A 17,903-nucleotide genomic window follows, 5' to 3' on the forward strand; every position below is an offset into this window, starting at 1 on the left:
TCAGGCCAGAGTTTGTGCGTATCATCTCTGCAGGACATCAGCCTTTCCATTCGGCCTCACTGTTACAATAACTTCCCGGAAAATTAAACATTCTATGCAAACACGCCTTCATTTTATTACAGCAGATAAACATAATGGCCAGCGATGACAGTCTTTGCACATGACTTTTATTAAAACTGAGAACGAGTGGATGATTTATATCAATTACAACTTAGTGAATTAACTTAACAAATGTTTACTAAATTTAAAAAAATTAACTAATACACACAGACAAAAACATAGCAAGATTTGTTTGATAAGGTCAAATAGTTTGGCATCTCGGTAAAACCCTGGCTCAGTTTTCTTTAAAATCACTGAAAAATTATTTCAAAATAAGCTGTACAATCATGAAGCAAAATTAAATTGAATCTTCTTTCTTCTTTTCATTTTTATCGTTTCCTGACAGATCCACTCTTCTTTTCCTCCGACTTCTGCTTTTTGACATCTTTCTTTCCCTTTGCTCCAAAATTTGCATAAACGTCTTCATTTTTTCTGAAAAAAAGGAAAGAAACAAAAATCAGTATAACTGATTAGTCACTAACTTACAGCGGTCGTCATAACCATCCCAACTTCTAGAGAAACGAAGGAGTGAATGAGAAGTCCACCGTAATGCTTGGATTTAAATGCTGTTAGACTTCATTATCCAGAAGTTGTTATGATTATACTTTTTAACAAGTTCTCATTTTATTTGCAGTCTACAACATTTTGTTTTGTCAGCAACTTGAGCTATTAACTGACCCAAACCACAAAACATGAGACAGAGGCTTGCCAAACATTGTCCAGTAAGCCAATGATTAGTTCAACTCTGTGATTAGAGCAAGGACAAACTGAAACAAAAGCAGATCTGAGATTGAATGTCCAACTCAATCCTTCTCTTTCAATTGGACATTGCACAATGGTTCTAATGCTTCTAAAAAGCTTGTGTAAGCAGATGGCTGTGTGACTGAGAGATCTATGAACCGCCTACTAAACTGGTCATCGGTTCGAGGAAGATAAGGGGATGTAAGAGGAATGTTTCTGAATGTTTGTGGGAGTATTTGGGGATACACTACAAGCAGAAGTCTACTTACTTTGCAGAGGCTTTGCGACTGGCCTTCTGGTGTTTAGGCTGAATTGAGAGGTTTCCATACTCGGTTTCTGTGTTCTGTAACAGAAAGTTACAAAAAATAAATAGCAATTCTAAGCACAACAGATGGGAGACATAGACAACTAGATATCAGTCTTATCTTGCTTTTTCACAGTGTTGACTTTGATAAGATATTACATGGGAACCGTTTTGAGTGCAAATGGATATACTACTGTTGAAAAGTTTGGGGTCATTTAGTTTGTTTAATATTTTCAAAAGAGTAGCTTATGCTCAGCAAATGTTTGGAAGTTTCATCATGACCACTCCCTCTCCTTGGTCTTCAAAATTAGTGATCAAATGTAACACTTATGGCAATATGATAATATTTTGTAATGATCATTTAATTTGACAAATTTTTTTTTAACTGTCATAAATTAACATGTTATGGGGTTTCAAATCAAAATGTGACTTTCTGTTACAAACCAGGATGTTGATTTCATACCACTTTAAAGGACACCAGGACTAAAAACATGTTTATTACGCATTTTGGGAGACAACAAATGAATAGGGAAAGAAATTAAATTTCAATATTCCTATGAAATATTAGATATTATTATGAAAATCTTGCCAATTATTACTCCCATTATTACACTTATCTTTTCATTACATATTGCCCCATGAACACATTAATATGCAAACTAGATACAGTTTATAGATGCATTGTATACAAAGGGAAAACCCATTTATGGCCATTTTATACACATACTGCATAAAGAAAAATGGAATATCAAATCATTCTGTTATATCTTTCATAACATAGTTAAGAATCATCTTAATACAAAGTTTGGTAAGAAAAAAAATCCTGAAACCTAAAAAAAAATTGGTGATTAAATAAAAAACAATTGGGTGTTTTTTTTTTTTTTTTGTTTTGTTTTTTTTTTGAGTACGGTTGTCCTCTACAGAGGACATAGCATAACATGAATCAAATATTTTTCAACATTTTTTTTTTTAATTCTTATGCTCTAATGTAATAACATGAAAAATACTAAATTCACAAAAGTTTTTTTTTTTTTCTCAGGTCTCAGGAGGCTAATATATTTTAAAATATAATTTATTCCTGTGATGGCAAAGCTGACTTTTCAACAGCCGTTACTCCAGTCTTTAGTGTCGCATGATACTTCAGAAATCATTCAAATTATGCTGATTTGGTGCTCAAGACGCATTTCTTATCAATGCTGAAATCAGCTGAGCTGCTTAATATTTTTGTGGAAACAGTGATTCATTTTTCTTCCAGGATCCTTTGCTAAACAGAAAGTTGAAAAGAACAGCATTTGCTTGAAATAGAAAACTTTTGTAACTTTATAGATGTATTAACTTTTTTTTGCTAAATATCAGTATATATTCTTTTAAACATCTTCCTGACCCCAAACCAAATACTGGCTTAATTTCCTTTTATTCCCTTTATTGCATTTCAAAAACCTCTCACCATGATCCTCAGCTATTTTCTTACCATGACAGCCCTTCGTGTGACCTTCGTTGACTCTATATACTGCAGCACAGCCAAGTAGATGAACTTGTACTGTGCTTCGGTTTGCACCATGCCAGACCGCTGTTCTCTAACCATCTGAATACACTTCTGGATGTCAATGTCACAGTCCAGACCTGACAAAGACAACATCTTTAGAATCATTTGCAAAAACTGCGACCACGCTTGATCCAGGATCTAGAATGAAGTACCACCCTGAGGTGTTCATGTTAAATGTGGCTGCAACAAATAAGAATAGGGCTATCATAAGATTATAAGACTAACTGTATTGATTTGTGTGAAAATATCTGGACCATTTTGAAGGGAAGCATGTTAGTCAACCATATTGTAGGTTTCAGAAAGCCTGAGGACATTCACAGGTTATAATGCTTTAATCAATGTGATTGCACTGCATTAACCCTAAGTTGCAATAAAAATGATCAACTGTAATGAGTCTCTGATGTGTGATTTTTCAAGTCCTGATCTAAAATGAGTTTTGCTATGGTAACGTTCATTAATGCTTCGAGATAAAGGTGAATATTGAAACAGTAGTGACCCTTTCTAGAGTGTTTTTGAGCTTAAATAAAATTGCAAACCTCTTATTAAGAGCTGGAATTAATTAAAAACTAGAATTCACAGGATTCCAGAGATTCGAGTAAAACAACCTTAATACACTTAATTGTTCCACTGAGTTGAGAATTTATATGTTTATGCAGTTAGCAGACACTTTTTATTGCATTCAATGTATTTGTGTAATGAGTTCATCGGGTCTCTGGGAATCAAACTTATGGCCTTTCATGTGATGTTACCAAAGAATAGTACCATGAAAGTATTACCAGGACAATCCCTGAGGTTTTAAGTGCTTTTTAAAAGGGCACAATGGCTAATATCTTGCTTCAGCTAGAGACTGAACCGGCTAACTTTCAGATACCAGGCTGTTGAATTTTTAAATCTGATTTTTTTTTCATAGTAAAAATAAGAAAACCTCAACACAGAGTTATATAAACTCACCTTTAGCCTCAATGATATCTATAAGCATGTCGATTACCACAATGGTTCCTGTTCGCCCAATACCAGCACTGCCAAAACACATTAAGCAACAAATAACTGAAGATATCTCTTCAAGCTTGCAGAGGTCACGAGACACTGAATTTCACACAGCAAATGTTAATACTAAAGAGTAAACAAACTATTCATTTAAAGTTTTAGAGTGGGAAGTATGGGATCATGAAAAGTTCAAGCACGTACTGTGATTACGAAATGCTGAGTGGTGTGACTACTGCCTAAACCTCCCTGCCTAATTAAGACAAGATATGAAATGTACTATTCTGTTCTCTTTGTTGATAAAATAAAATAACAAAACAAAAACGTAATTTTAGTTTAGTTTAATTGTATAAACATCTGAATATTCTTGACTTTAAACTAACTAAAAACTGCATATAGGGATAGTTCACCAAAAATTCTGTCATTAATTACTCACCCTCATGTCATTCCAAACCCATAAGCCATAAGATACTGATGAAATCCGAGAGCTTTCTGACCCTGCATAGACAGCAATGCAACTTCCATGTTCAAGGCCCAGAAAGGTAGTAAGGACATTGTTAAAATAGTCCATATGGCATCAGTGGTTCAACCGTAATCTTATGAAGCTACGAGAATACTTTTTGTGCGCAAAGAAAACAAAAATAACTTTATTCAACAAATTCTTCTCTTCTGTGTCAGTATTGGTCGCTTGTTCATGAGAGTACTTTCTTTACCCACAAAAAGTATTCCAGAAGCTTTATAACATTACGGTTGAACCATATGTGTTTTCAGTCCCCAAAATGCTGTTGTCGTGTAAACAAACAAGAAAAACGCATAAAAAGTTTCTAGTTTTGGGCTGAAAACGTTGTCGTCACAGGGTCAGAAAGCTCTCAGATTTCATTAAAAATGAACTAACCAGTTCACTACAAAAAAAAAAAGGCAGAATTATGGCTTTTCCTAAAGATGTTTTGTGAGAAACGCAAAATAAGTGGAATTTAAACCAGCATCAGTGTTCAACACTGTCTATAAAATGTCAAGAATATTCAGATGTATATTTTATGGACATCTGAAATAGTATGAAATGGAATGGTTTGTGCTCATGAAGCCCCCAAGTGGTAGATTAAGCTATAAGAGGCTCTGTTGTGAGCAAGTACCTGCAGTGGATGATCGTAGGTCCAGTTGAAGACATTTCGTTCTGTTTGATGTTGACTTGCTCCAGAAAGCTAAGCACTCCACCAGGCTCTTGTGGCACGCCATGATCCGGCCAGCTCAAATATTGGTAGTGCCAAATGGTGCGAGCTGGCTCTTTCTGAAATCAGAAAAGTAAAGAGATTTCTGATTTAAGAAACATTTTATTTATATTTTTAATTTTCATTTTTTTTTGTACATAAGGCAAGTGTTCATGGAAAACGAAAAATGAATATAAATGTTCATAAATGTTTTAGTGTTTTAAAGGACAAAAGTCTTAATTTTACTTTATTTATTTATTCATTTATCGTTTTAAAAATTTTTCAAGATCCTAAAATTGTAGTCTTAAAGTGGTCTCACTTTTTGACTTTTGATCTAACCATAATGAAACTGTGTTTGTTAAAAACAGAAGGCCATATTTTAAAGACACAATGCTGTGTTCTCATGATACTGTTTTATAAAGTGCATTAAAAGAGAATGAGATATAGGGACAGAATCTGGGCTGCAGGTACTGTATGCAGAAATGTGGTGTGTGCTAGTGTGAATGTTTGCACAAAAGTATTGAAAAGACGTGTTGTAAACGTTACCTATGCGTGGTAAGTGTTTTCTTACCCGGTGTGGTGCTGTGAGCTCCATCACTCTGACCTTGTAATCAGCGGCATCCTTCTCAGATAGTAACGTCACCACATATCTGCCTACATCCTTTGACTCTCCTTCAGTAGTAGGCCAGTATGGCACACACTTATTCTGCAGAGGGCGCATGTAACAAGAAAAGGAACTGTATATTGTTAGACTTTGAAGTGTCACATTTGCAGTCAAGACATTTTCTAAGTTTTTGACTGCAAGGCTATGATAGTAAGTGCATTTAATAATAATAAGAATTAATAACTCTAAATAAAAAAATAAAAAAAAAACAGAATGAATTATTAATTGGAAGAATGTTAACAGTTACTAACCCGTCCTTTCTCAACCTCCCTTGTTGTCATGACGATTACTCGTGACTTTTCTTGCCATACCATTTTCCAGAAATCATTTACAGTTGTTGCGAGGCAGCCTTGACAAGCAATGTAAACTTTCTGGTAATTAATATCCATTAATTTGTTCTGTGAACACAGCCATATAGAAAGAGAGAGGAGGAGGGGAAAAGAGGTTTAACAAAAGAATTTGAGAGATTTATGATTAAGTTGTGATTTATGTTGTGGACGTACTGTAACGTAGTTGGCATTGATGTAATCAGAGCCGACGACATTGGGATCTGCGTTATGCAGGATAACCCTAGTGTCATCAACTGAAAAGAGAAGAAATTTGTATATTTATTATAAAAACTGTCAGAAGTTATGCAACTTATCACTATTAAACATATTTCATATATATATATTTTCAAAGAAATACTGTATTGTGACAAGATTAATTTCTCACAGGGAAGGATGTTCTTGTATCTGTTTTTGCTTTTGTTTTCTGGTCTCATTCCTTCATCTCTGGTCTTCGTTACCTTAGTTTCCAACTTCTGCAGTGCCTGCAAGCAGAAAAACAGATTTATAGATCAGAAATAGCACAGACAGTGAGAGAAATTAAAACAGAGAGTACACGTGACCACATCCTGCTTGTTGAGAGTAGCTCTGAACGACCGTTTGGCTCCTGTGGTCTAACCTTACTACGACCAGAGAGCCTTGTACAAAAGCACTAATTTTAGCAACAGTTGAGCAAATTCTTGTTACCAACCTGTACCAAATGATATAAGTACAAAAATGGATGTAAAAATGCATGAATTGTCTTTAATCAGACTCATAAGCTCATGTAAATGATGTGAGGGGAAAAAAAACTTGATGGTTCTAAAACATATGCCAGCGACTTCATCTCTTTTTCCCATTTATGTTAAAAGAATAATAAATGTAAAAACACAAAATGTAAAAAAAAAAAAAAAAAAAAAAAAAAAAAAAATCCAAATAATTATCTCTTAAGATAATTAAGATAACTCTTAAGATAACTGCCTTGGATGAACAAAAAGTGGGCTAAAGGCAAAAAGTGAATTATGCTGAGTGGGAAATACAGTCTCTGTTGTGGCCTAACTGACTACAGGCTACTGTTAGGAGACGTGAACGTATAAACTCCAGCCCGCGAACCCAAAACTACCACACAATCTTTTTTTTTGTGAGGGAATGAAACCTTTTTTTACTCACTAATCTGCAGAATTTAATTTAATTTAATTTAATTTTATTTTATTTAATTTTATTTTATTTTATTTTATTTTATTTTATTTTATTTTATTTTATTTTATTTTATTTTATTTTATTTTATTTTATTTTATTTTATTTTATTTTCTGTTTCTGTTCTGTGGTTTCCTTCTAGGCAAGTCAATACTCATGTTTGTTCAGTAATAATTCAATGTACAGTATCATCATTAAAATCTGACAAAATAAAAAAATCTGACAAAAAAGGTATCATATATATGTGTATGTATATATATATTAGCTCAAATCACGTTTAAAAAGTGTGTTTTTTAGTCTGGTCCATAGTACAAAACATTTTCTTTTCAATGAAAAGCAGGAATTCCATACAGTATTAATACGTTTCAATAAAAAAATAATTTTAGTACCATTACTGCAATATTTTCAAAATAAATGAGTTAATAAAATGTAGCCGTGCTTCTAATGGATGAAGAACTTGTGATTCATCTACAGCAGGTGGTAAGCAACCTTTAAACATGCCACTCACATCAAACTCTTCCCAGAACCCAGCTTTTATCTTTTTATCGGCCCCGTCCATGTTATCTGAGGTCAGGTCGAGCTGCTGTACTCTGCTCTCAATATCAGCTGCGTTCAACCTTGTGGAGTAATAAGGCTGAGAAATAGGGTAGACAACAAAAACAATGAAAACAGGAAGAAGAGCAAGACATCAACATAAACAGACATAAAAAATGTGTAGGAGACAGACAACACAAAGGAGGAGAGAGACAGACAGCAAGGGCGAAGATTAATCACAACTTTAAAGGTGCTTCCCACAGTTCTTTAAGATGGGCCCTTTTGTCACACTGAGTAAAAGACTCAATTTCACAAATATTTTCCAACTGAATCTCTTTATCTCAGCAGAACAGATGCTCTTAAGTCAAAGCCAACATTTAGCCACTATAAAAGTAATAGTAGATCACTAAAACAGTAACTTCATAAACAATTTGGTTTTCTTACAACATTTTAGCTCATTATCTCAAAATGTATAAGCTAATGTGACCAAACCTAACATTCAGTTTCCACAGTGCTGCAATTAATACCAGAAGCCGATTAGCTGCACTTATTGCTTGACATTTAAGACATTTATGTTGGTATGAAAAAAAATCCCTCTGATTACAAATCTTCTTTACCTGTTTGAGGTAAACCATAGTCCCAGACAATTCCTCAATACCAGTGCGTTTGAAATGCTCCAAAAGGTCTGCCAAGGAGTCAAAAACCTCTTTACCACCTACTGTGTAACGGTCATTCTGAAAATAAACAGGCGTAAGAAATGAAAAGTTAGTCAGTCAGTTAGATTCATACACAACGGTAACATGGGGTTCACTGGCGCCTTAGCTGGATGCCAAAATGGACCTCCAAATAATACTATAATATTAAAACATAAACACAAGACTGTGTGAGAAAGCATATTATACTTTTTGTTTTATTCATAAATGTCACTTCCTTTGAGATTACTGCATTTACATATATCTAAATTAGATATATCTAATTTTAAATCAGTTCCTCTGAAGTTCACACATGCCTTGTTCATCACATTAACTACGGCTGTGCAGAAAATGTTGAAAATTCTTTTTATAAATAGGTTTGCCTATGCTATGCTTATTGAAACTGAATACATAAATGGACATGCAGATTTTACTTTAATAGTACAACCTGTGAGAATACGCATTAAACTTTAAATAGCATCAACAAAACAGAAGCTGTCCACTGGTGAGAGCTCGCATTTTCTTAGATAAAATAGGGTTGACATAGGCTGTTAAGTTTTAGGCCTTATCAGAATTGTTTGGTTCTCTGAGTTGATTAGGAACCATCCTCACAGAACACAGTTTGTTCTGTTGATCTGCTCGGAGGGGAACAACGCAACGACAGTGTTGTGTGCGCTTTGAACCTCACTGAAGCACATACGCACACTCACATACCAGTGGAATAAATAAACAATTGACAGGCAGTGCGTTGACCTGATTTTCCCTTGGTCATAATTGTGCACCATTCATTTGAACAGCTCAACAATAGCGCTTCTTTAGAGCCCTGAGCAGAGCATGACCACCCCCGCTGCTGTTTGCACACACTTGTGACTCAAAGTCTAGTGGCATTTTTCAGGTAAGCACAAGCGTATCAATGTCATACTGTGTGTACCGTATGTATTTAAATGCTTTACTCTGCATATCTTTAAGTATGTCAAAGTTGTTTATATGTATGTCAAACTGTGTGAATGTGTGCAAATGTCATACTATGTGTATGTGTATATATGTCAGACTGCAAATGTATTTCCATAAGCAAGTTTTTTTTAAACTTAATTTTTGTTATTTGCTAAATGTATAAAAACATTCAAAGCATGATAATTCTGTCATCATTTAGTCACCCTCAAGTCTTGAACACAAAAAAACGACGATATTTTAAAGAGTGTGGGTAACCAAACAGTTGTTGAACCGCATTGACTACCACAGTATGGACTGTTTAACATTCCATAAAATATCATTTTGCAACAAATCCATAAAGGGTTGGAACATCTAATGATGACAGAATTTTCATTTTTGCGTGAACTGTCCATTTAAATACTGTGTCACTGATCAAGTTGCTAAGATCTGTGCAAAAGTACATTATTAACAACTAAATCCATTATCCACTGAAATATTTTAGCATTTTAATGAGCAATTTATGATATATAATATGTATGTATACAAAATCGGCATTAATCCTATATATTTTGTGATGACTGTATTCATAAGGGACAACACACACACAAAAATGTTTTTAAAAGCTAAAAATATATTTACTGAAAAAAAGTAGAACATAGAAAAATACTATATCTATTTATAACAAATTAGCCATTTATGTTGTTATTAGTGTGTAATCCAAGTATTGCTCATGTTCGGTTGCATATCCGTTTAATGCATTTACACAAATGATAAGGATTTTTGTTGGATAACATACTTGAAGGGAAGTGTAACTAAATACTGGACTTGAAACATGCTTATGAGGTAGAATATTCTATGTTCGCACTTAATCCAGATACTTGCTATTAAAATGAAAGCAATCCATTGAACTTGTTTGACTCACAATCATACATGTATGAGCACATGCACGAGCACTTACATTGCACATGATCTTGATATGGGAGACCCTCCTACCAGAACTAGTCATATCATCGGTCAGCACAGACAGAACAAAGTCTCCTGGTTTGGAGAGCGACTCCCTCACCAGGAATGTCCCGGGCTCATCGCGCTCTCTGAGCAGCTTCTCAGCATTTGGACCTGACAAGTGGCCATGGTACCACCTGAGGATACAAAAACAAAGGGGGAAAAAGTCATTCTGAAGTTCATAATACTATAGGTACTAGATATTACTGTAGATGTTCTCACAATAGAAACTTTTCAAAAGTTAATCATAGTTCATTTATTTGTGAATTGTATTTCCTGCATGAGAATAAATTGACATCTCTGACGCAAACAAACCCGTCAAGGTATTTAGAGGACGACAGTGCCTAAAAATAAAAATAAAAAAACCGAGCCAAGTGCAGCTGCACCACAAACCACTACAGCCATGAACACAAAGACGCTGAACATTTATGTCACATGTTATACTTCCAGCATGCATATATTTATTAGTGATGCATTTCTGGATTATGAAGCAAAGTTTGTCTGTCCTCATGCTCTTGCATACTAAAATGTGAGTTAACAATTGGGCTCAGTTCTCAATTTCTACATCTTAGCTTCCTGTACTGCGGTCGGAAAATTTTCTGATGACAAGATTTCTTGACTCGAGACTTTGGTGTATTTTTAGCTTGTCCTTGCTTCTCTCTTCTCTTGAGAAAAAAAAAAGGCTTGCTAAATCACCCTTCTGGGGGTTCTTCCATGATTGCTCTTTAACAATTACAACCGGTTAATTATAGTATGATTTAGCTGCTTCTGAATAATAATAAAATTATTAAATTTTTCTGAAATTATTAAAAAAGAAATAAAGTAGTTTATTGTTATATTCTTACATAAACATTTATGATAACAAATACAACTTTAATAAATTAAAGAAATTGCTATAATTTCATTGTCAATTTTATTTATATAGCACGATTAAACACAACCAAAGTTGACCAGTGTTCTGCAAAAACAAGATAAATAGCAAATAACACATTGCAATACATAAAATAATAATAATAATAATAAAACGATTCAATAACATCACTAAAATACATTGCAATGATGCTTCATCAATGGTTATATGCCAAGTCAAAAAGACAGGTTTTTAGCTTGGACTTAAAATACAAAGAAGAAGCAGATCTAATAAAAAATGGGCAAGTCACTCCAGAGTCTGGGGGTGTTTATAATAGTGCAATTTATATTTTTAGTTGACTAAATCTTGTTAAAGCGATTCTTAAGTTCTCTGTCTTTCCTAAACATATCTAAATGACCGAAGGTTAAGCATATGTGACTGTCACATGTTTCAGCTGGACAACTGTCTTATTAAGACACCAAGTCATGCAATCAGATGTCTTTGTGTTTCTAATCATTAGTAATATTTTCAGTGTGTCTTGATTGTTTTAGGCCTCCATAAAGGGATCCTTGCTCTTTTATGTTTTCAGTTTTAGATTGGACTTGTGATCAAAGTTACAGGTTCTGGCATTAAAAATATAATGTTTTATATGAGTGTCAAATGCATATACATTAAACTATCTGTCATTATATTGTCATTTCTCTATCAAGTTATCATAACTTGCATGCTAGACTTGAGAACATAAAACTTGTGTGTGAAATTACATCAGCCCCCTTTCTTATTAATATTCATTTATATATGAGACACTCATCATAACTAAAAAACAGTGCTGTTATATATACCTACAGTACAGTACAGTACTTCTCATTTCCTCAGTGAACTTATATTTAAGCTGCTTTAAGTGTAAGCATTTACTTTTTCAATGAAAGTCAGTCAGTTGTTTTGGACCCCAGTGACTTTTACAGTAGGGGAAAAAATATTTCAGAAAACATCTTTTGTGTTACGCAGAAGAAAGTAAGTCATACATGTGTGGACCGATATTATGAAGAGTAAATGATGACTTTTTTTTTGGGGGGGGGGGGCACACCTTTTGGGCAGCTGACAACACATAAACATAGTAACACTATTTTGAATACATTAAGTTTTCTGTCCGTTAAACAACACCCATCAAGCAGCTCATCATGAGCATGACCATAAAAAGAGAAAGAGATAGACAGAAGGGTGGGGGACAGAGAGCTAAGAGAGACAGGGGCGAGATGAAGGAAGGCCTGAATGGGTCTGGTCACTGTTTGCAAATGTGTCAAAACTAAAGTTTCCAACCGCAGCTGAGAAGAGGAAGTCAGACACATGGCAGAGGGAGGGGTGGAGTGTGTCTGTAATTCAAGGTGCATCAAAATTAAATAATGTGCTTAACGAAAAATCAGTGACCAAGATGGTGATAAAAGGCCACACTCAAGTCTGGGATTTAAAATCTTAATTAAACCTGAAAATAAACAGGAAAACTTAACACCACACCAGCATAATGAATAAGACGGGTTTTAAGAATTTGCACCATTTCTAATCACTAATCAAATATGCGAACTTATGAAATTAATCTTGTGATCTCCTGTGCACAGAGGGTCAGATGCTTTTGCTTCTATTGATCATTGTGGACATGATCATCAGGTTTTACACAAATCTGTGGAGCTCAGGCAACCTGACAAAGTCACAAACCGAATATTAAAATCTACTGAAATTAAATTCAACATTTTTCTGAAATGTTTATGCAGATAAAATAATATAACTTTTTTATTATTATTTATTTATTTCAAGTGTACAATATGTATGTATAACATAATATATCATAATATGCATTTGTAATTTAAAAGAGTAATTACATGAAAGAATTCAAAATAAACATTATTACTAGCAGTCTCAGAAGTTTGCACTTTATAATTATTCAAATCTAAAAATGACTATATACTTTATATAATTATTATGAATTATAATGAATAAAAATTCACTTTAACCTACAGTGCATTATTCATTTGATTATTAATCGTTAGTTTAATCAGTTTTTAGACCGTTTTAACTTTAGTGAATTGTCATCTTTTTTGTAGCATTACATAAATAACTAACTACATAATAACATTACTACAAAAATACATCTGAAATATATCACACCTATAAGTAAGTTTTTACATTTGCACCATAGAGACATTGTGTGCAGACAAAAAAGGGAAACTGACAGAGGAAAGAAAAAAAACTAATATTAAGTCCGCAATATCTGTGCGTAACATGCATTTTCAGCATTAACTCTCTTACACGCAAGGGTGGTTAACTGAAGCAATGTGTATCTTGCCTTAGTCATGCTGAAAAGCTTGTGATTAGCAATGCTGATCCAGGATGTATGTCTGCGATCCATATAAACAGGAGAAATTGATACAGTATATTGTGTAAAGTTCTTCAATTGTCTAGTCAAATGCAAATTGTATGCAGAATCTGATGCAGATGGATTTAAGTGGCAGCTAATGTTCATTTGGCAAAGAGACCATCTTAAATGATTTATACTTGCTGATCGCATTAACATGAATCTGTTGCTGTTTGGTGATTTTACTTTTAATTTGATAAAATGAACTTTAGTGGTGGAAGGAATTTTGGAGATTTGCATCAAGTTTTGTTCCTCGGTTTCTGACGTTACTGAAACTAGAATGTGGAAGAATTCCAATGTGTGATAAAATGGCTGATCTAACAAAATGCTTTTATCAAATCAATGCACCAACAGCAGGGACTGAAAGTACTCTGTGACATTTTGTCTTATTGCACAAGTTTACAGTATAATTAACAACCTTTCCTGTTTATTTGCCATTAACCTTTTGGCATAGTGACCAGTGTTGGGAAAGCTACCTGAAATACTAATGTTATACTATTTTATCCTTGTTTTTATTTAAAAGCTAACACAACGTTGCTAACTAGGCCAAAATTCAATGTATTTAACTTGTTTTTTGTTTTGATTTAGTTTGTTTGTAGCTTAGCTATACTATGAGCTATTATTATACTAGCCAAACCAGCTATAGCAAAAACTAATTAAAGTACATCGAAGCCCTGTAATTAACTACTTTTTGTCAACTTGTACTGTAGTTACAGTAGCATTTATCTTCCAGAAAAAAAGAAAAAAAGAAGAAGTAGTTCAGGCTCTCAGTTGGCATAACAGTATTTGAACGGATAGATTTACATAAAATACCACAAATACAACACTCCCAAACACTCTCCAAAAGGGCAAAGCAGCAAAACTTCCTTTACCAATGAGCTATCAACACTACATACTAAAATAAATGTAAATTCCTAGTCTTATAATCAAAAAATTGTGGCTATGTTTACATGGGAAACAATAATTTGACTACTGGATCCACTACAGCAGCAGTCGAAATATAAATTTGCAAACAGGATTTTCCAATTACTCAAAAAATGCTGTGCTTATCTGCATTAAGTTTAACGTCAAACAATGAAGTAGCATAATACTAGACCTGGAAATGCCACATCATGATTTTGACCTTTTGAGTTTTTCACTTTTTCTGACAACACTTGACCTTCCAGCTGTTTTGAATAAAATAACAACCTAACAACTGCAAACAGCATGACTGCAACCAAAATGATTGGTGTTACATACATGAATATAATCAATATCAGAATGCAATACAAACAAGCATGATTATAATGTGGTTCTATGTATCTGTGTCTGCGGGGCCTCATTAACTGGTATATGGTGTTGCAAAAGCAAACAGATTAGGAATGGAAAAGTTCAATACCCATTCTACGCAAACATCATAATCGGAATATTTGACATGATTAAAAAAAGTGGATATTACTTTGCATAGACAAGGTTAGTAAATACAGACAAAACTCTTCCTAAAAACCTGTTCATGTCACAGAAACCTTTGAAATATGGTATATAAGAGTCTCAGAAACAATTTAGATCAAACCAAAGTCAAATAAAACTGCTTGTATGAGCTATTTCGTTCAGTTAATTTTGTAAATACACCCTAACATCTTCAGGATGAAGGGTCAAATATGATGGCTTACCTCTCAGTGGTGGGATCAGAACAGTTTAAAGGATATCTGAGCTCAATAATGGTCCCATCTTTATCCTGTAGAGTTCCATGATCTCCAGTGTAGTATTCCACCAACTCAGCCAACGTTGCAAACTTCTCCCCGCCGTACAGGTCATAATAATCACCCGTGTTCTGAATCCTAATGTGTGTGACTGTGTCTCCCACTCTGAGAGACAGAGGAAGAGAAGGAAAGGGGACTGGTGATGCATCACGCTCAGAAAAATGTAATTAATTATATTTATTTATAGAACATGGCATCTCAAAATAATTAATCAAGATCCCCAAACATAAACTGGTTTAAACCGGACATAGTGTCACAGGAAATGGAGTAATAGTAACTTCAGAAAGTGTGTAGAAACTTTACGTGAGTATGAGGTAATTACTTGACCTGAACTATTTTTCACAAAGGATGGCAGTAATATTTTCCATCATAGATACTGATTACCCATATTCATCGTGTTTTCTCAGGCTAGCAGGTTTGTCCTCCTGCGTTTGAATAAATCGTTACCTTCTCCAAAAATAGCTGTGTTTAAGTATGCCAGCAAACTAGCTTTGGTAATGTGGTTTGGAACCAGACTAAACACCATTTCAGATATGTGGCACGCGTAAGAGGACACATTATATTAAGATATTCATGGAGGTTCAATTCACTTCCTCTCTCCCTACACTTTTGTCAATTGTATAATATTCCAATAAATTAAAGCCCTCAAAGCTTGTACATAAAATCTAAAAAATTATAAATGGAATGATTTTACACTAAATTAGAATGTTAGTAACAGCTAAATTCAATTATTGATGTTGTGATTTACCACTAAATAAAGGTTTACTAAACTACAAATGTGGTTAATTGAAGATGGAGACATAAAACCATGCAACCACAATTGACTTGCAAATATCAAAACTGATAAAGTATGATCAGTTTCTAGGCTACACGCAGAAAATATATAATTGCTAATAGTTATGAACTGCAATTCAGTATAATGGTCAGAATCATACAGCACTACATGTGCCAATTTTAAGTTTTTGGCACTGATCTTTGCCCTCTACATCCAAGTCGCACATTGCATACAAGCATACAATCAGCATATTAATGTTTTCCATTATTTAGCAGACACTTTTTATATTACAAAGATCAGAGAGAAATAAACACATTGTATGTCTGGAGCATGTTTGAAAGTCTATATGTATATGTAAAAAGCAAATTAGGTTTTATATTCCATGGAATTAATACAAACACATATAGATAAATGTATGAATTACTGCACTGTTATGTGAAGTGAAGTGAACTGTTGATGACAGTTGCATGGCAGATAATGAGTATAAGAAAAAAGAAAAGAAAAACAAAAAAAACTTTTGCAAGAAAACATATGTCCATTAATATTTTTAAAGGACAGAAAACCACGACCTACACAACGCTTCTGAAAAGAACGAGACAAAATAAGGAAATGTTTATCCCCACACTGTGTGCAATGTCTGTCTAGTGAAAAAAAACTGCTTGCCATCTATTCCAAAAAAAAGTAATAATTGGTTTGAAGGGAAGTATATAAATGTATCTTAACAAGCTTGTGTTTCTTTAAAATTAAACACGGTATGAAAAATTAGAGTAAGAAAAAAAAATCTTCGTAAATAAACGTTCAGTAAATAAAGAAATACTTTTTTTAGTTTTTAGCCAAAAGAGAAAGTCTTGCTTTTACTAAAGCAGAAAGTAACAGAAAGTTATGAAGGCTATCTTTCCCCCAATCTGACCTCAGTTTATGCTCAGAACCAAATTTTCTCTAAATGACATAAAAAGTGACTAAAGATAGATATACTTATCGTATCAAACCAAAAGTTCTGTACCTAACGGACAAGGAGAAATCGCCCACATTCTTCTTGCTGGGTCGGGCCAGGAAGCTGCCATGGACACCTCGGCTCTTCAAAACGGACTCTGCGTCTATTCCAGACAAATCTCTATGGAACCACCTGTTCAACATGTAAATGAGCATATGTTAGATTCAGACACGCTAGAGATGATAATATTAAATTTTACATGAGTGGCACAACATACTGTACGTGAAAGACTTAACTGTACGCAAGCCAAATACAAAAAGAAGTTTAGTAGGTTTTAAATGATAAAAAACAATACGTTGTTCAAAAAAGACAAAACATTTGGATACTTTGTGGTAGTGTAGTGCAATATTACTGTAAAATATGCATAGTTAATGTGTTAAATTACACCTGTGGTTAGAACACCTGTTTGAACTCGAGAGGAACTGTCATAAAATGTTGTTGATTTTAAATTTCGTTATCTAATGTAACTTTATAGTACTTTTTATACGCACACACACACATACACATATATGAGTACCTATAGTATTTGGACACTTTTATAAATGCGCAAACATAATGTAATAATAGCAAAGTTGCAATTGTGATATAATACAAATATATATAAATATAATGCAATTATATTTGCACATATATATGTGCTGGTATATACTGTGTGTATATATATATATATATGTTTGTACGTGTGTGTGTGTGCATATGTATGTGTATGTCTATGTATATATATAAAATGGTATGGTGAAGCACATGCAACAAGAAGCACACTCTACCAAGGTCTACCAAACCACCAAGTGCATTTGCAGAAATGCACATACACGTGCAGCCAGACATGCATCAGCATATAAATACACCTTGCACATTGCAGTTATGTACAAAAAAAATTTTACAAACACTTTGCAAAACTCACAGATAAGAGTCTGTGGTGC

General features: G+C 33.8%; 1 protein-coding gene across 1 annotated transcript; it reads right to left on the reverse strand.

Moving 5' to 3' along the window:
- Positions 1-145: 145 nt before the first annotated feature.
- Positions 146-17,123, reverse strand: LOC109104852 (tyrosine-protein phosphatase non-receptor type 6-like). Its single transcript, XM_019118159.2, has 14 exons — positions 16,990-17,123; positions 15,122-15,316; positions 10,166-10,346; positions 8,200-8,316; positions 7,557-7,682; positions 6,261-6,357; positions 6,050-6,129; positions 5,798-5,944; positions 5,454-5,588; positions 4,808-4,962; positions 3,642-3,709; positions 2,616-2,767; positions 1,110-1,183; positions 146-531 (listed from the first exon to the last, which is right to left on the reverse strand). Exons 1-14 carry the CDS (start codon positions 17,121-17,123, stop codon positions 429-431), a joined length of 1,764 nt encoding a protein of 587 aa, XP_018973704.2. The 3' UTR covers positions 146-428.
- Between the last annotated feature and the right edge of the window lie 780 nt (positions 17,124-17,903).

The sequence above is a fragment of the Cyprinus carpio genome, chromosome B16 (assembly GCF_018340385.1).
Source record: "Cyprinus carpio isolate SPL01 chromosome B16, ASM1834038v1, whole genome shotgun sequence".
Lineage (NCBI taxonomy): Eukaryota > Metazoa > Chordata > Actinopteri > Cypriniformes > Cyprinidae > Cyprinus > Cyprinus carpio.